The sequence below is a fragment of the Tenebrio molitor genome, chromosome 5 (assembly GCF_963966145.1).
Source record: "Tenebrio molitor chromosome 5, icTenMoli1.1, whole genome shotgun sequence".
Taxonomy (NCBI): domain Eukaryota; kingdom Metazoa; phylum Arthropoda; class Insecta; order Coleoptera; family Tenebrionidae; genus Tenebrio; species Tenebrio molitor.
In genome coordinates this window covers 20,143,168-20,169,818 of record NC_091050.1, presented here as the reverse complement: position 1 = coordinate 20,169,818, position 26,651 = coordinate 20,143,168, and the positions used below count along the sequence as shown (strand labels likewise).

The window sequence follows — 26,651 nt, the reverse complement described above, 5'->3', positions numbered from 1 at the left end:
TGGGCAACTGTGAGGATTTTGACAACTTCAAGTTATAATTTAATTCGAAATTGTCAAACTTTGTATTGAAATCATGTATACAGCTGCAGAGTATGCCGAAATGCTCATACTTAATGGAGAGTGCGGGCGCAATGCACGTGAAGATGCAAGAGAATATGCAATACGTTTTCTACGACGTTTGCCATAACGTAGGTATTTCTACGGTTGGTGGTCCCCCGCGAGAAGTTAGAACGCCAGAGACTGAAGATGCTGTTCTTCAGATCTTTGATGACGACGGTAGAAGTAGAATATTTGAAGAACTATATTTACCGCGAACCTATCAATATTTTAGAAGAACTGAATGACCAAATTCACCCAAGGAGTATAGAAGTATAGGGAGAGGACATACGCAAGCTTATGGGCGCGGTAAATTGAAGCGGTGAGGGATAAGGAAACGGGTGCAATTTTATGCAACCCGTGAGGTACGCCCCAGTTAACACTACTTGAGATGTTGGGAATTAACAATAAAACTGCAGGAAAATAATACACTATATATTTTTTTTGCATCACAAATGTATTCAGAGTATGAGAAACTAGAAAACCACACAAATTATCACAATGCAAGTGATTTGATTTAGTTTCTTGGGGCGTACTAATAGCAGACATGCGCATTAAGGCGGCTTCACTCGGCCGGCCGTATGTCCCCTCCCTATTATTCTATACTCCTTGAATTCACCAAGCACAGGCTACTGTTATTCCTACTGCTTAAACTGGCAAGGGAAAATTTAATAAAACGAGTTCGCCTATTGCTTCAGATGAAAGGTGGTCATTTTGAACACTTGTTATAAATTATTCTTTTTATTTTGCATGTTTAATTATTTCATTTGTTGCATTCTACATCGTTTAAGTTATAAAATTTGATCTTAAATTTTTACTAATAATGATGCTAAAATAAATAGGCTTGTTCAATCCAGTTTTGTCTTCTTTATTTCAGAACTGCCACTGTGCTTGATCTGTTGTTCAAAACCTACGTGTAATTCCAGCTTTTTGCAATGTCAAGAATGTTCCTAAAAGTCTTTTCTTTCATTTCGACGATGACGCGTCCCGCTCGGGTAGCTGCGCTAATACCTTGCAGATGCAGAGTGTATGCACAGGAGTCAGAATAAATTTCTTGTGATTCCGATTCACTTCACAGGCCCTGCATATTTCACTTTTTACTAACATTTTTAAGGTAGTAATATTACTCACTTGACGCTACGTCGCCATTTTACCTTCCATCAACAAAGGTTCAATTCATTGAATTCATCATATCCCTCCCGTCAATTTCCCATACCTCTCAAGGTTACAATTGCTCTGGAAATTTTCGCTCATAACAAACCATATTTCATTTATTGCCGGAAGAAGAAACTTCTTGCGTTCTCTGATAAAGATTCTATACATTTGTTCGCCTGCCTTTGGCAAAATTATCCCATTTTTGGTTATTTCAAAAGTAGCTGTCACTTTTGACGTCTGTTCCGACAAGTCGACCAGATAAATATTGAAAATAATTTTTTTTATTCGACACTGTCAGAATTTGAGAATTTTCTCCTGTGTGAACGGATTTTGATAAATTTGACAACTTGTCAAAACGAAACGTCAAGCTAATTTTAAAGATTTTTAGCGATTTGGAGCCTTTAAGGGGCTCGTCGAACAAAAAAACGTTGTATTCAACTCGTTCTTGTGTAATTTGGGCTTTTTTGGCACTCGTGGACCTTTAAAACTCTCGTTTCACTCGAGTTTTAAACTGGTCCACTCATGCCAAAAAAAGCCAAAATTACACACGAACTCGTTAAATAAATAACTATTATTATTCATACGAATTACACGTTGCTTGGCAATTGAGGGAAAGTACTGAATTTTCTCGTAAAGGGAAAATTAGATCGAGTTCTATTGGTCAATTCGATTAATTCATAACTAAAAAGCTGTTGTGCCCTGAATATTTTTCTAAACATTTTTTACCTTCATTACCATCAAGGAAAACGCACTCCAAGTTTGATCCGCGACTTCTGGGACACCCGTATAAGAGATCTTCCCACCTATAGGTAAATTAATTATACAGTTTAGGATTTAATCGAATACAAATTCATTGTTCTCACATTGAAGATGTCCATCAATGTGTTAATAATCGCATCCTTACTTAGATTGGGCCTATCTCGTGTAAAATGTGTGTAGAGTGCCAACACTTTAAGGAGAACACACCAATAAAGTTGCGCGGCAGACGCAACTACGTTGGTCGAGTCCATTTTTCGATTTCTAGGGTGGGAAGATAGAACCGGCCATGCGGCGTCAGAGGCGTACGTTCATTCGTGATCTGCTTTGCCAGTGTTCGTTTCGTTGTTTAGTGATTTCAGGGTTGTTTTCTATTGCATTAAAATCAGTTTTTTCAATACTAAATAATTTTTATTTCGTTATTTGAGCGAGCTTAGTACTGATAAAAGCGGTCACTATCATTCAAATAAAAACGTATGCCCCCATTTCTGAACGCAAGTGATACGCTACTGGACCAAACTTCACGGACAGATTTGGATGATTCAACGTGTTCTCCTTAAAGTGTGCGGACTCTAGCACTTTAACACATCGAAAGACACAACTTTTGGCATTATGCACTTGTAGTAATATGTAGTTATTTAATAAACTAGTTTGTTAATGAAGCCGATTAATAATCGAAACTGTTTAAAGCACGAACGAGTGTAGCGAGTGAGTGCCTTTAATAGTTGAGATTATTGATCGCCCATTAACAAATGAGTTGATTACAAAAATTTTTCGTTGACCGCAAACTTTTTTTTTGTGACAAAATTTCAAATTAAAGCCAAATCAAAACCAATTTCATCTTTTTCGATAAAGATGAGACCTTATAAAATACCTTCATCCTTTTTTTGTCCTCAGGGTAGGCCATTTTAAAATTTTTCAACACTTTCTATTCACTTTTCCGCAAAGAATGTCAGAAGACGTCAACTCCATTTACATTCAATTTCACGTAAAAATCACGGTTGCTAAGAAAACCTAGTTACCTTTGAAAAATATGACATGCGAATTATAACCAAAAAAGTCGGCTTTTGAAAAAGTGAATTCGTAATTGTGCAGTTATGGAGCTATAAAATATAGAAAACCCTGCTGCACTACCTCCTCCAGTGTTGGTAAGTGCAAACAATGCATGTTCGAGGTTGTTTATACATCAAAATATCATCAAAACGTCAAAATCGCAAGAATCGTTGATTAATGAAAAATAGTGTATTAATGAGGTTCATTAATACACTATATTTTAGACACAATAATTCATTAATATTAAAAGTTTTGGTGTTGATAAGTGTAAAATGCAATCAATATGTCGCGGTCATTACGAACATTTAGAATACAGGCTGATTCACGTAGCCCGTTCATTAGGAACTTTTTGATTTCCCAAAATCATATTAATATGAAAATTGGTAGTTGACTATAACCGACTACTCCAAGTTCAAATGAAATATTTTCAAAATGGCGGCACTTCCGGAAATACCGGAAATCGATGCCATCTTTGTTTTTTTAAGTAGAAAGACCCCATTTTGACTTCACATTTCGATTCTACGTTAACTTTTGAGTTTAGTACATCTTTTTGTCAATACTTATCTGTCATCGTTTTTGACCTATGTCATCTTTTTTGCAAAAAAGTGAGGAAGCAGGGCTTCATTAAAAAATTTATAATTCCTGAACCATCAGAAATAAATAATTTATTTTTACTTTACTGACTTGCCAAAGATTTGGCCGCTTTTTTGCGCTATCGACGATATTTTTTTAATGTTTCATACCCCTACTGTAATTTTTTAAAATTGATAATCAAAAAATGTCGAAAACTTCATTTTTTTAAATGGCATTTCTGATACTAGATATAAATGTAAAATTAAATTTTAAGGCCACTTTTATTAACATTATGTATGCCTATTTGCAGCCGTTTAGGCGTAATTTCAATTTTTTAAATAAAATATTATTTTTCATAATCAATTGTTTTATTTGAATTTTTATTCAAAAATAGCGTTGCAATAAATATTAGATAACAACAAAACAATAAAAAATAAGCAAATTAACAAAAAAATATTTTAATGTCAAGAAATGTCAAAATACAATTTATGAAGATAAATTAGTTTTTCAATGTGAAGAGTGCAACAGGAACTTTAAAAATGAAAAGGGTCTTAAAATTCATAGAACAAGAATCCATGGACTAATGGGACAATCTTTTTTGTGTGAATCATTTTCATCAAAAATTGATAAAACAAGAAGGAAAAATGAAACAATCCATCAATCTCTACTTACTTCCATGGACTATGAGAAACAATCCGGATCACAAGATAGTCAACCTGATGGATCTCAACGATTACGTTGTACTCTATGTCCTGGAAAATCATTTAAGGATAACAACAGATTGAAAATTCACGTAGATAAGTATCATGTCGATAATAATCTATCAACTTTTTCTACTTCTTCTTCAACCGATTCAATAACAAATTTGCTAATTAATTTGAAACTTCAGTTACCAACTATTAGAAGAATTCCAAAAGCTTGCAGACATTTAGCTGCAGATAAATTAAGTTCCATTATTAATAATTGTCTTTCGACCAAATCATTATCATCCTTTGAGAATCTTTTGCTTTTTTCGTATAGAGCTTTCAATGTAGCAGAGAAATCTGATAAGTCGTTGAATAAGCATATAAAAGAAAATCTTTCTAATTTTGAAGTACCTCAAATACGAACTGGTTCTAAGAAACGTACAAATTTATCATTAGCTAAGAAAGTAGAAGCAAAAGTAGCCGATTTTGATATCAGAGGAGCTGTTAAATTATTGTCCTCGGATGACTCATTAGCTTCATTCAACGAAGATGTTGCTGAAGAACTTAAAAAAAAACATCCTTCACCATCTCGCGAACTTTTTTTCCCAGACCCTTTCAAACCAGGAGACATTAGTTTAATAGTCAATGAGCAAAACGTTCGAGAAGCTATCAATTCATTTCCTGCCGGTTCTTCACCAGGTTTAGATGGCATGAGACCACAATACTTGAAAGATATCATATCTTTGTCAGCGGGTGAAGCAGGTCAGAAGGCACTAAGAGCTTTAACCAAACTGTGCAATTTTTTATTATCTGGGCAACTTCCTTCAGAAATCTGCCATTTATTGTATGGCGCGTCTTTATGTGCCCTTAACAAAAAAGATGGAGGAATTAGACCGATCGCTATCGGAAACTGTTTGCGAAGATTGACCTCAAAGCTAGCCTGTTTTCAAAGTCGAAATATTGTAAATTCGTATTTATCTCCACACCAACTTGGAGTTGCAACTAAACTAGGATGCGAAGCAGCAATTCATACCACACGAACCTTTGTTAATAACGATCAAAACCGTGGCAAAGTTCTTCTTAAATTAGATTTCAAAAATGCCTTTAACTCAGTCGAGCGGGATTGTATTCTGAAAGAAGTCCAATGTCATACCCCACTTCTGTACCCTTATCTTTATCAATGCTATAGAAATCCTTCAACTTTATTTTTCGGTAATCATTTAATTTCTTCTTCTGTTGGAGCTCAGCAAGGAGATCCCTGCGGTCCCATGATTTTTAGTCTTGCCATTCAACCAATTATTTTATCTTTGGATTCTCAAATGAATATATGGTATTTAGATGATGGAACCTTAGCTGATTACCCAGAAGTAGTTTTATCCGACTTTAAGAAAGTTATAAATTTATCTCAGGAAATTGGCCTTGAATTAAACTTTAACAAATGCGAGATCTTTTGCTGTTCTGGAGACACAGATTTAAAAGTCATAAAGGAATTTCAAAATTTAGCACCAGGCATTAAAATCTGTGACCGAGAAAGTTTATCTCTTTTAGGCTCTCCAATCTTTGACCAAGGTTTCAAAAACACCGTCGAAAAAACTATAATTACAGTTGAAAATCTTTTAAACAAAACTGAACTCCTTAACAGACACGTGGCTTATACTTTAATCAAAAACTGTCTTTTCATACCAAAATTTAATTTTTTATTAAGAACAACTCCATTTTGGAAATTTTCTAATTATGTTAATTCAATTGATTCTTCTTTAAAGTCTTGTTTAGAGAGAATACTTAATTTACGTTTAACTGATTTACAATGGCGTCAGTCCACTTTACCGATTAGATTTGGTGGTGTGGGAATTCGTCGCATTTCCGATATTTGCCTCCCTGCATTCCTATCTTCAATTAATGGGGTTAAAAAGCTTGTTTCTTTATTACTAAACTCAAAGGATAATGAGCTTAATATTCACCATTATGATGAAGCTTTAGCAGCCTGGGGTGTAGCAAATGAGAACGAAATACCAACAATTCCACAATTTCAGAAGAATTGGGATAATATTAATATCAAAGGAATAATTGCCAATGACTTAATCTTTAATTCACCTAGAGACTTGGCTCGTTTTAAAGCTTTGCAATGCAGAGAATCAGGATCTTGGTTACATGCAATACCTTCTCCTAATATTGGTACTCTTTTAGATAACACTTCCTTCCAAGTTTGTATTGGTTTAAGATTGGGTTGTAATCTTTGTACACCTCATATTTGCAAATGCAATGCGAAAGTTGACGAAATTGGCACCCACGGTCTAAGTTGTTTCAAAAGCAGTGGTAGATTTTCAAGACACACTGAAATTAATTCCATTATCAATCGGTCTTTAACTTCAATTCATGTGAATTCAACTTTAGAACCAAACGGACTGTCTCGGGATGACGGAAAACGCCCAGATGGGATGACTTTAGTACCGTGGATTAAAGGTCAACCTTTGGTTTGGGACGTTACTGTTGTAGATACACTTGCAGACAGTTACGTATTGAAATCATCTGAAGTCTCAGGTTTTGCCGCTGAAATGGCTTGCAAACGCAAACATAGCAAATATAGTTCAATCATTTCGTCAAACTACGTGTTTAAAGGTTTAGCATTTGAAACCTTAGGCCCTTGGTGCAAAGAAGCCATCGATTTCATTAATGTCATCGGAAACCGACTTATCGCGGAATCAGGCGATTCAAAATCAAAGAAATTCCTTTTCGAGAGGATTTCCCTTGCCATTCAACGTGGAAACGCTGCAAGCATTCGAGGCACTTTTCCAGATTCCGCAATATTATCGGAAATTTTTGTATTATAAAACAAAAATGTTTATGTAATTATGTTATACTTTTAATGTAAATGAATTCATTGAAAATTGAAAATTGTTAATTTGCTTATTTTTTATTATTTCGTTGTTATTTACTCTTTATTGCATGTGATTTTTGAATAAAAATTCAAATAAAACAATTGTTTGATAAAAAAAAACAATATTTTACTCAAAAAATCGAAATTACGCCAAAACGGCTGGGAATGGGCATACACAATGTTAATAAAAGTAGGCTTAGAATTAAATTTTACATTTATATCTAGTGTCACAAATGGTGGTTGCCATTTAAAAAAATGAAGTTTTTGACATTTTTTGATTAGCAATTTTCAAAAATTTCAGTAGGCGTATGAAACATTAAAAAAATTTCACTAATGGCGTAAAAGATCGGCCAGGTCTTTAGGAATTCAACTAAAAAAAATCTGTTATTTATTTCAGATGGTTCAAGAGTTATAAATTTGTTAATGAAGCCCTGCAACCTCGCTTTTTTGCAAAAACGATGACATAGGTCAAAAACGATGACAGATAAGTGTTGACAAAAAGACGTTCTAAACTCAAAATTTAACGTAGAATCGAAATGTGAAGTCAAAATAAGGCCTTTCCATTAAAAAAAAATAAAAATGGCGTCGATTTCCGGTATTTCCGGAAGTGAAAATATTTCATTTGAACTTGGAGTAATCCATTATAGTCAACTACCAATTTTCATATTAATATGATTTGGGGAAATCAGAAAGTTTCTAATGAACGGGCCACCTGAATCAGCCTGTATATAACTCAAGAAGGAGAAATCATTAAAAATTTAAATAAAGGAGAATTTTATAAATATTTAGGTATTAATCAATCAAATCATATTCAACACTCAATTATAAAAGAAAATTTAGAAAAGCAATTTTATTTAAGAATTACATAAATCTATTTTAAAATCACAATTAAACGGTAATAGTTTAATTTTCCGTTGACCGCTTGTTAATTTCAATATTAATGAATTCTTTTGTCTAAATTGTGTATTAATGGACCTCATTAATACACTATTTTTCATTAATCAACGATTTTTGCGATTTTGACGTTTTGATTAAATTTTTATGTATAAACAACCTCGAACATGCATTGTTTGCACTTACCAACACTGCAGCAGGTAGTGCAGCAGGGTTTTCTATATTTTATAGCTCCATAACTGCACAATTACAAATTCACTTTTTCAAAAACCGACATTTTTGGTTATAATTCGCATGTCATATTTTTCAAAGGTAACTAGGTTTCCGTAGCAATCGTGATTTTTACGTGAAATTGAATGTGAATGGAGTTGACGTCTTTTGACACTCTTTGTGGAAAAGTGAATAGAAAGTGTTGAAAAATTTAAAAATGGCCTACCCTGAGGACAAAAAAAGAATGAAGGTATTTATAAGGTCTCATCTTTATGGAAAAAGATGAAATTGGTTTTGATTTGGCTTTAATTTCAAAATTTGTCACCAAAAAAAAAGTTTGCGGTCAACGAAAAAATTTTGTAATCAACTCTTTTGTTAATGGGCGATTAATAATCTCAACTATTAAAGCCACTCACTCGCTACACTCGTTCGCCTTCATTAACAAACTAGTTTATTAAATAACTATAAAGCAGTTAATACATATGCTGTTCCATTACTGACCTATTCTTTCGGTGTTATAAAATGGTCCAAAACTAATTTACAGAACATAAACATTAAAACTAGAGTTCTTTTTACCAAATTTAGTAAACACCATCCTAAATCTGCTATTGAAAGTTTTAATTTACCACGCGAAAACGGTGGTAGGGGTTTTTCAAATCTAGAAATACTGCTACATAATCAAATTGCTTCACTAAAAAATTATTTCCTCAATAGAGCTCGTGATAACACCTTTTTTAATGCTTTGGTTTCAGCCGATAAAGGCTACACATCTTTAAATTTAAGTGATAATATAATTTCAGATATTGTTAAGCCAAATATACCTGACACTATAGCAAATATAAAACAGAAGTCTTTACATGGGAGATACTTTAAAGAACTGGAACAACCAGAAGTTAATATTCAGGCCTCTCATGCATGGCTTAAGAAATCAAATATTCACCCTGAGACGGAGGGTTTTATATTTACAATACAAGATCGTGTTATAAATACAAGAAATTATAAAAACACATATGGGGTTTACAATCGATAATTGATAAATGTAGGATTTGCGGAACTGAAGGGGAAACAATTGAACACATCATTTCTTCTTATACCGTTTTGGCTCAAAGCGAATATAAAAAACGTCACGATATATTCGCTAAAATTATACACATGAATTTAGCTGTTAAATTCAATTTATTAAAGAATACACAACCACATTATAGTTATACACCAGAAAGTTGTTTGGAAAATGACAGTTACAAGTTATATTTTGATAGAACAATTTTAACTGACATTCATATTAAGCATAACAGACCAGACATTATTATTTTAAATAAACAACAAAAGCAGGCATATCTTTTAGATATAGCTGTTCCAAATTCACATAATATAACACAGACATATAACACAAAAATTAATAAATATTTAGAGCTCTCCGTTGCTATGAGAAATCTTTGGTGTTTAGAAAAAATTTCGATTTTACCACTTGTAATTTCAGCAACGGGAATAGCACCGCAATCTCTTTTTAAAAATTTAAAAATTCTGGATTTAGATAACACATTGGTAGTTGAAATTCAAAAAGGTATATTATTATACTCATGTCACATCGTGAGGAAGTTCCTTAACATTGACACAGAACATAATACACAACAAAGTCATATGCGGAGGCGAGACGCCGGTAATTATGTTGATAAGCACTGCACTATTACTTGATAGTAATATCCGTAATAGTGTATGTACTCCGGCAAAATTGCCGTGCCGCCGGGTGGAGGTGGAATACGAAAAAATTAACAAGCGGTCAACGGAAAACCCTTCAAATTACTTATTACTTTGTGTCAAACGTCAAAATGACATTTATTGATAACTTTATTTACTTTTTGTTTTATAAATTATAATCATCTTGCAACATTGCATTTCAAATTTAGTTAATAGCATTAATAGTATTTTACAGTAGAAGTCCGTTAGGATAGCCTTTGCTGCCGAGCCAGAGATTTTGTAAAGACGAGCTCGCAGTGCGAGTCGAATAATACTGGCGAGGCAATAAAGGCCCTAACGGACGTGTATTGTACAATAGTTTTTGTAATATCTCTACGATTCGTTCACAATTATTTTTTTGAAATAAATTTTTTTCAACGCCATCGAAAAACCGAATGATTATTAAGTGTGCGGAGGACGTCGTCATGTCAACCGTTGTTTGTGAAAAAAAATTGTTTCAATGTTGTTTGTCAGATTTGTTCAACGCTTAACTTTCTGTTGAAAATAAATGAATGAAAGCAATAAAAAATCGCAATGAAGATATTCCCGATGTCCGGAAGTGAGGTCATCGTTATTGTCTGCAAAATCCCGCTTGTGTTTGTGTTAAAATTGTGAAGCATCATCTTTGATCTTGTCTACATTTGCTGCTGTTTGTCAGATTTGTTCAACACTTAACTTTCCGTTGAAAATAAACGACTGAAATCAATAAAAAATCGCGATCAAGATATTGCCGATGTCCGGATGGCAGAGCAAGTGAGGTCATCGTTATTCCGTGCAAAATCGCGCTTGTGTTGGTGTTAAAATTGCGAAGCATCATCTTCAATCTCGTCTACATCTGCTAGTGGCATACGGATTTCGATTATTTCAAGGTGTGTCCCATAACATTAATCATTAATTATTGTACCAATTGTAAAAAAGTTGAAAAATAAAATTTAGATCTACGTTGCTATAGTTATTTAGTCATTCATAACGGCCGCTCCCGCTCATAACGGACACCCTTAACGGACTCCGGCCGTTATGAGGTTGTTTACATGGTGACAAACAGTCCGGAAAGCCACCTTTAACAACTAGATATTACAAAAAAAAGGTTTACAACCAACATGAAATGAAATATAACTATTACTTTCCTCGGTATCGCTAATTTAACAAAATTTAAGCATGGCAACCTATTATTTTTTTAAAGATGGAATAGATTATATGTCTTCAACAGAAATTAGTTTACATGTCAGCTAACTTCCCTCTTTAGGTAGGACATTTTGATTTTCCTGCACGGTTTAGTGTTGGGAGTAGTATAATTGACCGTTGTTAATTAACCATAATTGACGGTTAATTATCATAATAGAAAAAGTGTTGATTATCGACTGTAATTACACGAGAGGTCCTTTTTTGTTCGGATAAAATTGAATTTTTTTTACGATTATTTGGTTGCTTGGTAAATTGACGACACAAACCACCCGATAAAAAAACGAGTCCGAAGGACGAGTTTTTTTATCTGGTGGTTTGTGGAGTCAATTTACCAAAAAGAAACCAAATTAGAGTTTAAAAAATGAAATTTTATCCTGGATGAAAAAAACCTCGAGCGTAATTCGATGAGATAATTTAATGAATAATGATAGGTAGGTAATTATGGAAAATTGAATTGGCCATTTTGCACGTCAATTTATTACAAGCTGTGTCAATGTTTAAGATTGTTGGTTCGTTATCATAACAACAAATAATAATCAGGTTCGAAAAAGTTTGCCATGGAAGTTTAAGCACATTTTATCCAGATGCAAAGTTAGGGCTAACTTTATCCGATGTCAAAGTGACAAATGCATCGCGGCTTATGGGATTTTTTATACATGAATTAAATTATCAGTGTTAATTAACTATGTTAATTAACAAAAATTGGTTAATTGTCCATGGATATATCTGTTAATTATCCTGATTGGTGATCAAGTTCTAAAAAAGCACGGATGAAAAATTAGGTTGGTATTAGCTGTCATCGTGTTTGGTAACTTTGACGAATCAATATTGCTAGCATTGCTGTAATTTAAATCTATTTACGCTGTACCTAACCTCAAATAAATAATTACCAAAATGTTATTAAAAAAGGTCGCTATAAAATTCACACAAACGAAATTTCTATTGCAAAGGTACTGCAAGTAAACTTGACTCGAGTTGCAAAAAAACCTCTTTGCTTTTGAAACAGCACTTTTATGGCATTAGTCATTTGAAATTATTTTAAAACTACATATTCCATATTCAATCCAAACTATGATTTTCTGGTCCTTTTGTGCCTTTATTTGGTTCAAAAATATTGAGAAAATGCTGTTGCAAAATGACAAGTGGTTTTTTGCAACTGGAGTCAACTTTATATAAGTTTTGTCAAATCGGGTCATATTTGACCATAAATAACAAGATAATTAACCGGTTAATTAACAGCATTCATAATTAACATGTTAATTTACAACACTAGCACGGTTAGCGAGAGACATTTACGTAGAATTATTGAACGCAGAACTTTCCACTTTGATTGAAGACATTCTACTTCTTTTTTGTGCTAACGGCTGATTTCAACACGACGGCGCACCACCACACTTCAGTCGACAAGTTCGAGAAATTTTGGATCAACAGTATCTTCATCGATGGATAGGTTGTGGCGGTCCACGACACTGGCCTGCGCGATCCCCCGATTTCAATCCTTTAGATATCTTTCTTTGGGGCTAAGTTAAAAATACAAGAGCCCTATTGCTGCAGAAGAACAACTCAGGGGTCACGTTCAGGAAGCTTTTGTCACAATTACTCCTGAAATGATTACGAATTCTAAACTGAGTCTTTTGCGATTGGACGGTTATGCTTGAAAATGAATGGTGGCGACTTTGAGCACTTCCTCTGATTGTATTTATTTTTCGTTTCATAATCCCTTTTGGCTTGTGTTATACCTTTTCCCCTGTTTTTTTTACGATAAGCTCACCTGCATTAAAATAAACAAGGTTGTTTTCAGAACCGCCATTTGTTTTATTTAAAAAAATTAAAATATATACCGGGTGATCAAGAAGGACTGTTTAAGTTGGCAGTACAATTAAGAAAATTTTTTAATTCGGTTATTTATAACACTGCAACCGGATATGTTTTGTTGGTTTATTTGACAAATATCTGATGTAGGTATAGCATTAACAGCGACAAGCCATCAACAACCGAAAGTTACTCCTGTTATACGATTTAAAATACAATTCAGTGTTACCAACTTAAACAGTCCTATTTGATCACCCCGTAGATTCATGTGATCTATAGCGAGTGTGACATCTTGAATGACATCTGCCTTAACCTAACATGTTGATGTTGACACTTTGGCACTGTCATTATGACAGTGTGATAACTGATAATATACGCTTAGCAACCGGTTTTATTCACATTAACACCTACAGTTCCCTTTCTGGAATTGGTGGATCTTAGACGTCTCACAACTATGTTATGCAACCCATTAATTTTTCTTCGTTTGCATTCTTGGAATCTAGATTGTCGTCGGCATTGGTCAGTTTTTTCTGGGGAGCGAGTTCTGGGACACCGGTATATAAATAAAGAAATATATTATTTTTATTTATTTTAAATTTTAAGTACGGTATAAATATATTGACTGGTACAAATATATTTATTTCAAATCGATCACATTGTAGAATGATCCAGCGTATAACTCTGAAAAAAAAATGCGTTAAAAAATTGCACAAGCAACGGTATTATACTTACTTCCTCGGCGATTTTCATAAGATTCTCGGCCATCCCCTTGCCAGTCTGTCTAACAAGTCCGTACAATATCCCTTCCGTATTTTGCAAGAGCACATGAGGATGATCAAACTCTGCAGCACGTCCGGCCTCCATCACCAAAATCTTATCCGAGTCCATCACGGTGTGCAGCCGATGGGCTATCGTTAATACTGTGCAATCCTTAAACTTCTTTCTAATGGTGGTTTGAATCAGCTCGTCAGTCTGAGGATCCACATTGGCTGTGGCCTCGTCCAACACCAAAATTTTATTGCTGCGCACCACAGCTCTGGCCAAGCACAACAACTGTCGCTGGCCGACGCTGAAATTTGTTCCTCCCTCAGAAACAACAGTGTGCAAACCTAGCGGCAAGTCAGAGATGGCACTCTTCAGTTCCACTTCTTCCAAAGCTTCCCACAGCTGGTCGTCGTTGTATTCGTCGAACGGATCTAGATTTTTCCTCAGCGTGCCCGAGAATAATACTGGTTCTTGCGGAATGATCGAGATTTTTGATCGCAAACTTTGCAAAGAAATTTGTTTTGTGTCGACACCATCGATCAAAATTTCTCCTTCGGTGTTCGTCAGACGGAAAAGAGCAGAAATCAGCGAAGATTTCCCAGCACCGGTTCTTCCTACGATTCCTATTTTCTCCGCTGATTTAACTTTAAAGTTGAGCTCTTTCAGCACCATTGGCTCATCTGGTCCGTACTGCATCGAGACAGATTTAAACTCGACAGTTCCTTTGGTGGGCCAGGACTGTGGTGGTCTTTTGGTTTCATCATCCGGTTCAGGAGTAACTTCCGTGTACTCTACGACACGTTCAACAGAGGTCATCTGGTTTTCCAGTTCACTCCATTGCCTCATTCCCCACTGCAGCATTCCTGTCAACGTGATGGACTGCGTGATTCCCAGACCAACATTTCCTCCAAATGTTTCTAAAAGAATGTTTTTAAATTTCCACCAGGTTTGAGTCGTGAACAACTTACCAGTTCCCATGAAAAGAAAACTGAGTGTTACCAAAGCAATGTAGATGACGCAATGGAAATCTAACCAAAATCCGAAAGTTCTGTTGCAACCCAAGAACATATAAAAAGCTGAACTGTGCAAGTCTTGATGCTGATCAAACTCCGTTCTTAGAATTTTTTGTGCCCCAAAAGCTCTAATGGTCGTCAGACCTTGTAGAGACGCTGTCATATGAGTGAAGACGGGACTGCGAGCTAAAATTCAAAACATCAATAACTTTTATTTACTTTCAGTGTCCCCATTACTACTTACTTGTTCCTTCGATTCGCTTCAGATTCCTGCTGGTGGCTAAGAAGATCACCCGGAAGACGTAGAACAGCCCAAATATGATGATTGTGGGCAACATGATCCAAGGGTTCACTGTAGCAATAACAACGTTGATGGCAAGCGCTATCATCCCAATCTGGATGGTATCAATGATGGCGATCGGAAGAGTTTCATCTATGGACCCCATATCCTTGGAGAATCTGTTAAGAATTCTCCCCGACGAGTTCAAGTTAAAGAACCGCATCGACGTATACACTATTCTTGAGAACATGCGATTGTGCAGATTTCTCGACGCTCTCATGCAGAATGTGAAGAAACTGAGAGATCGGGTCAGAGACATGAAGATCACGAAGGCTACTAGTGCGCTGTAGATGTACAAACAGCTCTGCGAATTGAAGAAAAATTCTTCAAATTCTTCTTCTACTTCTACTTTGTTGCTTGCGTTACTCTTGTTGTCGTGACTCTGTGACAAATTGTTTTCCAATCGACTCTGTTCGAGGTTGACCCAAAATGTCAAAAAATAATCGGCGCCACTTCCTGCCACCTGCACCGAAATGAACAACACAGCTAGAAACAGAGATGCGACGAAGTTTCCTCCCGCTCTTAAGTAACTCTTGTAGACTTTCTTCGATATGTTACCGCTTCCTCTTTGCTCTTTGACTTCACTTGGAAGGTCAATTTTCTCCAAACTTTTCGAAGATTTGGCCTTCTTCACAGTAGCATTGTTCTTTTCGTCTTCTTCCTGTGGCTCCCCTTCTAACAATTTGAGAAACTCGTCTTCAGAATTCTTCAATTCGTTGTACGACCCGCTGATTGTAACTTTTCCGTTTTCAAGCAAGTAAATCCTGTCTACAGTTCTGAGATATTGTAATTGGTGAGTGACCAATACCACACATTTGTTGCTCAAAAACCCAACGATACAGTCATCGAACAATTGCTTTCCTACGTGGGTGTCAACAGCAGATAATGGATCATCCAGTAAGTAAATATCGGCATCTTTGTATATAGCTCTGGCGAGATTGATTCTCGCTTTTTGTCCTCCACTTAGCATAGCTCCACGTTCACCAACTATGGTACGATCACCATAAGGGAACAGAGAGAAATCGCGTTCCAGTGCGCAAACTCGGACCACTTCTTTGTAGCGCTTCATGTCCATGTCCAGACCGAACAATATGTTTTGTCTGATGCTGCCACCAAAAAGCCAAGGTTCTTGTGATGCGTACGAGATTGTTCCTCCCACATCCAAGCTGCCTTTGGTCAAAGGCAGTTCTTTTAGAATCACGTGGAGAAGAGTGGTTTTGCCACTTCCAACAGGACCCACCACGGCCACCAGTTGATTGGAACCAACGTTCACATTTAAGTTGTCCAAGGTATAATCTGCCGAGGTTGAAACCCATTTCACTGAGACACTGTCCATGTAAATTCCAACTGATTTTTCTGTGGGAATGTCAAGAATCTGAGGCAAAGAAACAGATCCGTTCTTCTCACTTTTGCTTTTTTTCTCGCCCTTGTATCCCTTCATCCCATAGAGGTGTCTGTTTTCGTTTTGTATTTCGTCCAAAAGCAGAAATTTCTGAATTCTCTTTACCGACACGTGAGTTTCGGCCAAAATGGTGACACCTTGTGGCAGGAACATCGTCAGGTTTTGTCTCAACATCCCATAGAATGACGTCAACACATAGACGTACTGCGATTGTACTGTATTACCCGTCAAGACGTATGTCAAGATGCACAAAAATATGGCCGTTCTGTTTAAAAATATTGTGAAAGACATGTTGACAGCGCGAATGTACGAAGTTGCTCTGATCTGCTGGATTTCTAGCCTGAAAACAGAAGTATTAAAATCAGCACACTAGGCTTCATGGAAAAGAGATGCCGAGACTTAGACCACCTCGAGAGCAAATCGAACAAGTAGCTAAATTTCAGCCGAGATGATAAATAAAGATTCATACATGCACATACTTCCTGGCCACTTCAACTAATTTTGCAAATGGTTTTTCCCATGTGTACATTTTGATAACTTGAATTCCGCAAATTATCTCGTTCATTAGGCGTACCCTTTGGTCCGTTTTCAACGCCGTGCGTAATCTATACACAGATGTTCGTTTTCCCAAGTACACTAAAACAAAAAACATCAATACCAGTTGACAGAGTCAACGATAAGCTACTCACTTTGGATAGGTATAAATAAAAGCAGAATCCCGATCCCAGTAAGGGAGGACGGTCCAAGCATGGTGTAGAGAAAATATATAACTATTATGGTTTCGATCGGGGAAACCCACAAATTGTGTACATGTGTGGCCGCCAAGTCAAAGCGATTGACGTCGTTTGACAACAAATTGACCATCTGACCGACTGTAGTTTCTATCAAAGCAGTTTTGCTCAGTCTGAGAGACTTTCGGTAGATCAGAGAACAGCTGGCTACGCGGATTTTCATGCCCAAATGTTGCAGACCCAGCATGTAAGAATGACCAAGTAACACGTTAAAGAAAGACATCACGACGATGCCAGAAGCGTATATGTAGGCAGTGTTTTTGGTGATGGTGTTCTGATTGGGGGTGTAATATTCCATCAACTTTCCAATAAACAGAGGTTGAGACATTCTGAAAATGGTCAAATGATTTTGTGGTTAAATGCCAGTCGTTGTTCTTACTTGATCACAAATTCAATTACGGCCAACATCAGGCCGTACATGGCACATTCTTTGCCAAACACTCTTATCAGCGCTCTCCAGAACGACGGATTCCTGCGAGAATTCTCCTCTTTTATCCAAGCATTTTCTAATCTGTCTCCTAGTAGTTTTGATTCGTGGTCTTTGAGAGGTCCGTAGAGATCTTCTTCGGCGAGGTTCTTTTTGAAGCCCTTTACGAACAAAGGCAGAGCCCAACTGCAAATATTTCGTTTGGTATTGATACTCATTGAAACCATGAAATACTCACCAGAAAAATATTTTGGAAAAAATATTAGCTCTTTGTTTTGGATGAAGGGTTTGTTTTCTTTGATTGAGATGTGCTCTCTGCTTATCCTCCATGGCAGGGCCGCCGAAAACTTAAATAAATCGATTAATACGTTAACATAATTTAAATTGTTTGATTTTGAAATCATATTTCGTTTTTTTTTTTTGTATTTGTCTTGTCACTGATGACTTTTAAATAAACAAAACTAGGTAACTTTTCTAAATAATATATTTTGTGTTAGAGGCACAATTGTCTTTAGTAGTCGGCAATTTAACACCCATAAATCAGTTGATTACAGAACGGCAAGATAAATTAAACACGTCTGTATAAAGTATGTATTATCTAAGGTAGGTCATTAAAAAAAGTCACTAAATGAGATTAGGGGCCAGTTTACAGAAGCGAAATTAAGTTAATCGTAATCAAATGCGAGATTAACTGAACACGTGATCAGATTGAACCAATCAAAGTTTCGGATTTATGGGTTAATCGCACATTAAAATTTAATTCGAATTAAATATTTAATTCTCTTTCTACAAACTGGCCCTAGGTTTCATAAATTTTAATAACCTGCTTATTGCTTAAATTCTTATGATCCTAGCAATTGTATTGAATTGACTCTATTAGTATCCAACAACTAGAGCCGCATTTTGTGGAAATGAAATAGTGTCAGTCTGTATTAAACTGTTTACGTTGTTGTTTATATGGAGCGGATGGTGATTGGTCAATTTTGTTTTCAAATATCAAAGAAAGTTCTTTTAAAATGTGAAGTGGTTTCTTTCTGTTATCAGTGATCAGTGATAATGAAATAATCTGTTACGTAACTATCATATTGCTGTAAGTTCATTTTCCATTAAATTTCGTTTCCACATTTAATATTTAACCCTTCAGCCTATGTTGCCATATAAAGAGCGAACAAATTAAGTTGTAATCGAGTTATCCATGAATCCGAAATTGTATGTCGTTACTTGAACTCCACGCTCCAATAAACACAGCTTGAAGCACAGGTTATAGTGCGTACGCTGATAGATTGCACGTTTTTAAATTCTAAATAATAAATAAAAAAATACTAAACTCTCCATCTCAATTGTTTCACGTTATTTATAAAAACCGTTGTAGTCTTGTAGATTAATTCCCGCCACACTTGTCTCTCTATCTGTTTTCTGTCAAAAAACGTGCAATCTATCAGCGTACGGAGTATAGATCTCGACATAGGTATCAATCGCAAAAGACATACGGATTAAATCCATGGATGACTCGATTACAAATTAATTTGATCGCTCGATATTATTTTCCTGTATAAGGTTAAAATAATTTTTTGTAAGTTGACGAGCATATTCATGTTAACCATGGGTTATCAGTTATCAGTTATCACTTATCAGTCAAATCACATTTAAAAAATCTATGGAGATTAGGTACAGTGCCAAGGTAAAAATCAAAGAATCAATACAGACAAAGAACTAACGCCTTCTTGTTTATAGTTTTTTGTCAAACTTTTGAAGATCTGGGTAAACATGTCCGGCCAGGAAGTCAATTCCTTGTCAGTATTTATTATTTGGAAAAATTCTTAAAAATTATTTTTTTATGAAATGTATGTATAATGGATGTTTTTAAGCTGACAATTGTTTTTTTTTTGAAGATTTGTACAAGATCCTTTTCTGTTGTACAGGGTATCTATGAGTGATTGTTTGGTCCAGCTTGCTATGAAAACTTGTTAAATTTACAATGTGTCGTTTTATACACAGTGTCCCATCTACGACTTACAAGCCTAATATCTCGGTTATTTGGCAACGGATTTTTATGAAATTTAAAATGCAGATATTTTAGACGGTGAAGAGTAAAATCCCGTTAATGCATAACACAAGTCTTAAAAACGTAATTTTTACATGCCTTTTTAAAATGTTAAATCACTTGAGATTTATATCAAAAAATTGATCATCAATAAAAACTGTTGTAAAGAGAAACTCGTCCTTGAAAGACAAATGTAGACGCGTATGAAACAATGGCGCACTATCGTCGAATTTTGGTCACCCCTTTTCGCACAAACGCAGGTGATATTTGACGTTTATTGTTACGCTTTATTGTTATTTATTTATTGCAACATTTGTATCCTTTTTTAACAATATTGAAATTTCTGCCATTGTTGTCTATTTTTAAAGTATTTTCAATAAATTTATACAACTTTACTATTCTAATAAAGTGCGCCCACTTTTGACAGATTTTTAGGATGTACAAAATGTTGCTTGCCAACGTTTCGTCAATTGTTTCAAAAAATGACTGCTCAAATACCATAAAAATTTAATCTAACTTTTTCGTTAGATTAGACGAGTGATTTAGTAAATTGTTTGTATAGTACTTTTTTTTAATGTTTAACAATCTAATAATAATTGCGCTTAATTTTCAATAAAGGAAAAATGTGTTAAAATTACATTTTTTAACTTGAGGAAATTTTATTATTACTTAATTGAATCTTCACCGCCTAACATATCTGGATGTTAAGTTTCATAAAAATCCGTTGGAAAACAATCAAGATATTAGGCTCGACATTTGTCGGATAAATCCTTCCCTCACAAATGTAACCTGTTTGTTTAGCTCTAAAACCAGACGTTGTATTTGCAATTTGTATTGAATAATACAGATTCTGGTGTTTATTAATTGTGATAAAATAAGGAACGAAAAATGGATTGAAAAGCGTAAATAAAACGTCATTAATGTCAGAAGTGACAGTTAACAATAAATTAAAATAGGCTATTTCGTTTAAAAAGGTGGCACAATAATATTTTTTCCAAAGCTGGCTTGACCCGACAATCATTTATAGATACCCTGTATAAGTCATGCCAAAAACAAATAACCACCAACACTGCATTCTACCTAGAAAATCGACCGGCAACCGCAACGTTGTGCAATTAGATTTGACTTTTGACATTGGGGAAATAAAAATGTTTGGTTAGGATCACGTTAGGATGATGTCGATGGTGTTAACTCTGGCTTATGAAAAGTAAAAGTAAAATACGCATGGACCTTTACAGGTTTTCCATTTATAAGAGATGGAAAGTATGCGCAGTAGATTTGCGCATTCTGAAACAACAGTTGACCGCCAAACCGTATTCCCATTGCTTTGTGTTGGTTTACTCGTCGAAGTTATTTTAAAATTACAAGCAATCGTGTGGGTGAAAAATTTGGAAACTTTCCACAATGTTTCACTGCAAACATTAGTTTCGTTTTATTACCTATATCCGTGTTACTATTCAAACTAATAAAATTACGATTTGTCATTTACATTTTGGTCACTCTTTTCAGTATCCAGTCGCTATCACCATCTTTGTCGTCTCATAAGACGCAGAATTCCTTTGCGCAGTGACGTCACTGTGCGACAAAAACATCCTTATTTGTAAAAGTCTATTGCAGGAATTTTGTGGAATTTTGAAATTTCTTTGCGCTTGAGTGTAATAACTCGTTAATTGAAATAAATGGATAAAAAGGTCTCGCATCCTAGTAATATCAAAATTATCATTTGTGCACTTGGTGAAATTTTGTTTTCACTAACTTAATTAAACAGATGGTAGTTAGTTGGTTTTAGCACGACCAATAGATGTAGGGAGATGTTTTTAAGTTGGCAACAATACCTGCACAAGTGCGCACCTGACTCGCCACCTCCCCCTAGAGTCCAACCAAATTTCTTGTCTTACGCATATCACGTGACAGGTGCTTCTCTATTCAAATTACCTCTAACATGCTATTTTTTCTATTTCGATTTCATTAATTTAATTTTAAAAAATGTAAAATAATTATCCAGTGATTTTTATTTTAATGGAATTGGGTTGGTATTCATGAAGAAATGTCATTTCATTGAAAATTAAATTTCAAATTGTCTCCCAAATGTTGTTACAATAATAATCTACCCCTTCAACAGTTTATTTTGATACCACAACATGGATTCAGGTGCAAATGACATCACATTTAACACTGAAATTTCCTATCAATACCAACCTCACATTCAATAATCACTGCGATAAAATTGATCATTGTGAAACTGTTTTCAGTGTCACAAAATGCTCATGGTGATACCGAAATAGAAAAAAGTGGTATATATGTGACTAAATACAGGCTTATTCTAAATGATTGTAGTCGAAGTAGGCCAAAGTGTCAGTTTTGCCGCTGTCACTGTCCTTTTTTAGATGAAAAGTGCGGTGTTGAAAATTTTATTTATTTTGGTTAAATTACCGATTGAATTCAGAAATATTGAGTTGTTTTGCACACCCAATTTAACTCCCGTGTGTACTCACTTATTCACATCATTTTGATGTTTTTTTTATGCGGACCGGCACCCATAAATTTTACATTCGGTTTTCACGCCTACTTCGACTACAATCGACTGCCCAAACGAACACGAAAAACGTTATTCAATATTCGTGCGCTGTCACTTTTCAGGTACTCGGCCTGTTTTGCATCACTCGGCTGACTCCTCGTGTTTCAAATTTCGCCCTCATACCTGAAAAGTAATCTGACAACGCTATTCATATGAAAATAACTACATATTTATACTCTACGTAAAATTATGGTTCAACAGTCTGTAAACAACTACAAAGTAATGTTTAAATAAATATGTAACAGTAAATTATCGTAATGTTGATGTTTTACACAAGGCTGTTTTGGTAATAAGAGTGTTCGTCACCAATTTGTTGTTGTTTAAAGGTATGTGATGAACAGAAATACAAACTTGTTTGAATGGTGAACAATGAAAATATTCATATTTTTACAATTGTTTATTCTGCAAACTATAAATTATAAGGTTGCTATAATATCTTTTAATTATTGTTACGCACTGTCCTAACTGTAAATCTTTCAGTGGAATTATCATCGTGAATGAATGTTCAGTTTCTTATTTGTAATCACTTATTTATGTTTCGTATTTTAGCCACACACGCTTTGTTAACTAGTTCACTATATGGCATGGAAGAAGCATTCTAAAACAATAATTCCAAGGCATAGCTATTATAACCACAAAAAAACAAAACTTACAAGATTTTTTGACAATGGGGTTATGCAAATACCTATATATCTTTGTAGTTACAATTTTTCTTTGTGAATGTACTTTAAATTTGGAGTTCTGAACACTTTAAAATATCATTGTTCCAACACGTGTCGTATAAAATTTCCATTTGCAGCTTTTCGTGTTATCTAAATTTTGTATGTACGCATTCAAAAGATAAGGGTAAAAGTAGTACAGTTATGCAAAGTATTTTTCAACGAAGATACTTGTCGCACATCTCGATAATAGTAATAATAAAATACCTACATATTTTGATTGGAAATTTTAAAAAATTCAGACTTAGATATTTGAAAAATATCATGTAGAAATGTGGTAAAGTGCTAGAAAAAATGTTTAAAAAAATCCTGACCCTCTATTTGGGAAATATATATAAGCAATTTGAAAATATAAAAAAGACAACATGTAAACATGAAATCAGAAGAATTTTTTGCAACTCCAACGTGTTTAATAAAAACCTATAAATCTTAAATGAATGAATTCGACTTTAGATAGTAGATATGCCATTATTAAACAACCGCTCCGAATACTACAAAAATCTTTTTCGTTATTATTTTACCGCCTTGGTAAAGTAACTATGCAGGGTCTATCAGAACTGGCGGACCAAAATAATACGGTGAAATCATCATCTTCTGGGAATAATAGGAAAAATATTTTAAAAAATCCATCCTCATGGGATTTTAAAATAAGAACGTTGTTAATTGACCAATCGCGTGTAGATATAAAATTACCTTAAAAAAGTATATTAGTAACTATAGAAACAAATTTGATTGTTGCAAAGACATAATAATTGAATATTATGTCATAATAAATTATTTCTGACAATTACAAAAGTCATTAAAAACGCTTAATGTTTACTTCTTCAGAATATTTTGATATGCTTGTCTTATATGGACAGTGTGATGAGAGTGCCACAGTTGCTCCTCAGGAGTACGCAGTTCGTTTTCCCAATAGGGAACATCCTAGCAGAAATACTATATCCTGAAAAATATTATAACCTAAAAACGTCCGTCATGGCACAAACAATGCGGATATCCAACAATGCATATGCATCATTTGAAATGCATCCATAGTTACAAATAAAACAGGAAAACTAATTTATAGCTAACTTAACATCAACAACAGGATTGGTCAGTTTAAATTGCTTCTTTCCCAATCACTATTTAAGATAGATTTTTTTGAACATTTTTCTCATTATTCCCAGAAGATGATTATTTTGGTTCGCCAGTTCTGATAGACCCTGTATATTAGTGAAGACGCCGTCAAAATACATTCAATAATTGTTTAGTTATAAACGAACAAGAAATACATACATACAGGATGATTCTGAAATAAGTTTGGAAAAAAAATGAGGAGTATACAACTTAATTCTGCGTAAATGACTTTTGGAGGTGAAATCAAAAGGATGGAAATTACCCTATATCCTTGTATTTTCAACGCCTGTGAATAGGGAAAATTTGTTCACTTCATTAGCAACTCCACAATAAAGTTGTAGGTGCAAGCACACTGCTTTGTAAATGTTTCTATGGAAATGATCGAGGGGAGTAATGTTACGTTTGTGACTGACGAACACATTTTACCTTTGATTATTATTGTTGCTAAACTACCAAGATAAACAGGTAATCACCTTTAACTCAGCAGCGTACTAGCAATTCTGATCAAATTTTCAATCATTTGTATCTCGAAAACGAAAAAAATTGTATAAGAATTTTTTTTTTGTCTATGACTTCTTCTCATCATCACCAATTACCGGTTTTTTTTCCAAACTTATTTCAGAATCACTCTGTATGTACAAATTTTATTCGAATTTTATACGCAGTTAAACCAACTTTTCTTGAATTTTTTCTGAGCTGAAATAAAATTGAATACTACCTTTCATAGTATGTAATAGTATATTTCAAACCAAGGTAAGAAAGTGGTTTCTTGCAGACCGCAGGCAAAGATTATAAACCGAGTCGTAGACGAGGTTTGTAAGTGCCTAAGGTCTGCAAGGACACTTTCTTAACAAGGTTTGAATACAATTTTTTTCCCTACCGGCACAACTTTGTTGAAAAAAGTCAAAAAAGATGGTTATATTCGTGATTAAAACGAAAATTTTGAGAATTGAATAGTAGGCTGTGTTATTTGTTTAATTAACTTGTCATCGCATTTGAAGATTTGAGGTTTGTTCGAAAATTTGATATAAACAGGGTAAAGTAATCTACCTACCTAGCTTAGGTATCTGTTTATTTTCCAGATTATATGATTGACCTACCAACTTACTTCATTGAATTGGCTTTCATTTATCAATAACTTATTTCACTTTTGACACTATTGACATTTGTATTTTGGTACAGTTTTACCATAAACATTTCATGATTAACTTTCTTACCTTAGCGAGAAAGTTGAATTTTCTCACCTCAAATGAGGTATCCACAGCCTACATTTCTAACCGGTAGGGAGAAAAATATGCTTCGCAAAGTTATCAAAATCTGATCAATTTATTTTGGATTCGATATTTACAGTACAAGTGCTGAATACTGGAATTTATTTATAAATTAAAATGAATTAGAGTACACAAAGCTTTGCATTGATGACAATTGTAAGTAATAAATGAAGTAATAAAACATTTTTTTTGCATATTCAAAATCGTAATTCCAACTTACTACGATTTAAAAGTTAAGCAAATTTTCAGTGATTTCCAAAAAGAAAAAATTACAATGACTTGAACTTTTGTAATAATGCCTTATAAGGGGTCATGAAACAATTTTCGCTGTCACCCGGTATATCGCATATGAAATGCTTACTGTAAATTAACGTACAGTAACATACATGTTAACATTAACCAATGCATACATTTTTTGTATTTTTTTTTTTATTAAAAAAATAAGAGTATGTATCACTAGCCATCCGTAGATTTTTAGGTTATGTCATAAACACATGTTTGGTCACATACTAATAACAATAACAAATACTGGCATAAACTTGGAATTTGTTTTATTTAATAAATAATTGATAAATCGAAATAAATGCCGTTATACCAAGACAGGACGATGACGTGACAAAAAATTAAAAAAAAATTCAAATTAATAATTATTCTCGGCTGTCACTGGTTACATAATGTTACATTGCATAAACTAATTAGTTACCAGTCAGTGAACTTGTTTCGTTTTTTGCGCATATGATCCATGATCACTACTTTACCATGTGAACACGTTACTGATTTATAAAAACTATTTTTATTAATGATAATGAACAAATGTTTTGACTCACCGGTTAAGATAAGTAGTAAAATAAATGAAATAAATAAAATTTAAATAAAATTTGTGTTATCGAATATCCATCACATTCACAGGCACAGCACCCGCCACCTCATCTCATAGGTGACTGAGTAGTTTCGCGAACGGTTCTAGTTATCCGCCAGCAATATTTATCTACACTTCTACAGTGTGCTGCGCGATAAATCCTTAGCATTGGCATTTCAGCTTGATATCAGACAGGGACAGATGATAATGCATAGTTAACGATTTTTTTCTGTCTTTGTTACGTCTCCATAATATCACTACAATTCTTCTTTCCTCACTAGTAACAGAAAC

General features: G+C 34.5%; 1 protein-coding gene and 1 long non-coding RNA gene across 2 annotated transcripts; both read right to left on the bottom strand.

Moving 5' to 3' along the window:
* Nucleotides 1-12,300: 12,300 nt before the first annotated feature.
* LOC138131364 (uncharacterized) lies at nt 12,301-13,063 on the bottom strand. Its single transcript, XR_011159793.1, has 2 exons — nt 12,995-13,063; nt 12,301-12,825 (listed from the first exon to the last, which is right to left on the bottom strand). It is a non-coding gene; the product is annotated as an uncharacterized lncRNA (long non-coding RNA).
* A 544-nt stretch (nt 13,064-13,607) lies between these two features.
* LOC138131345 (probable multidrug resistance-associated protein lethal(2)03659) lies at nt 13,608-26,487 on the bottom strand. Its single transcript, XM_069048312.1, has 9 exons — nt 26,329-26,487; nt 18,012-18,120; nt 17,726-17,959; nt 17,245-17,675; nt 17,035-17,191; nt 15,058-16,895; nt 14,769-14,999; nt 13,768-14,717; nt 13,608-13,716 (listed from the first exon to the last, which is right to left on the bottom strand). Exons 2-9 carry the CDS (start codon nt 18,101-18,103, stop codon nt 13,687-13,689), a joined length of 3,963 nt encoding a protein of 1,320 aa, XP_068904413.1. The 5' UTR covers nt 18,104-18,120; nt 26,329-26,487; the 3' UTR covers nt 13,608-13,686.
* Between the last annotated feature and the right edge of the window lie 164 nt (nt 26,488-26,651).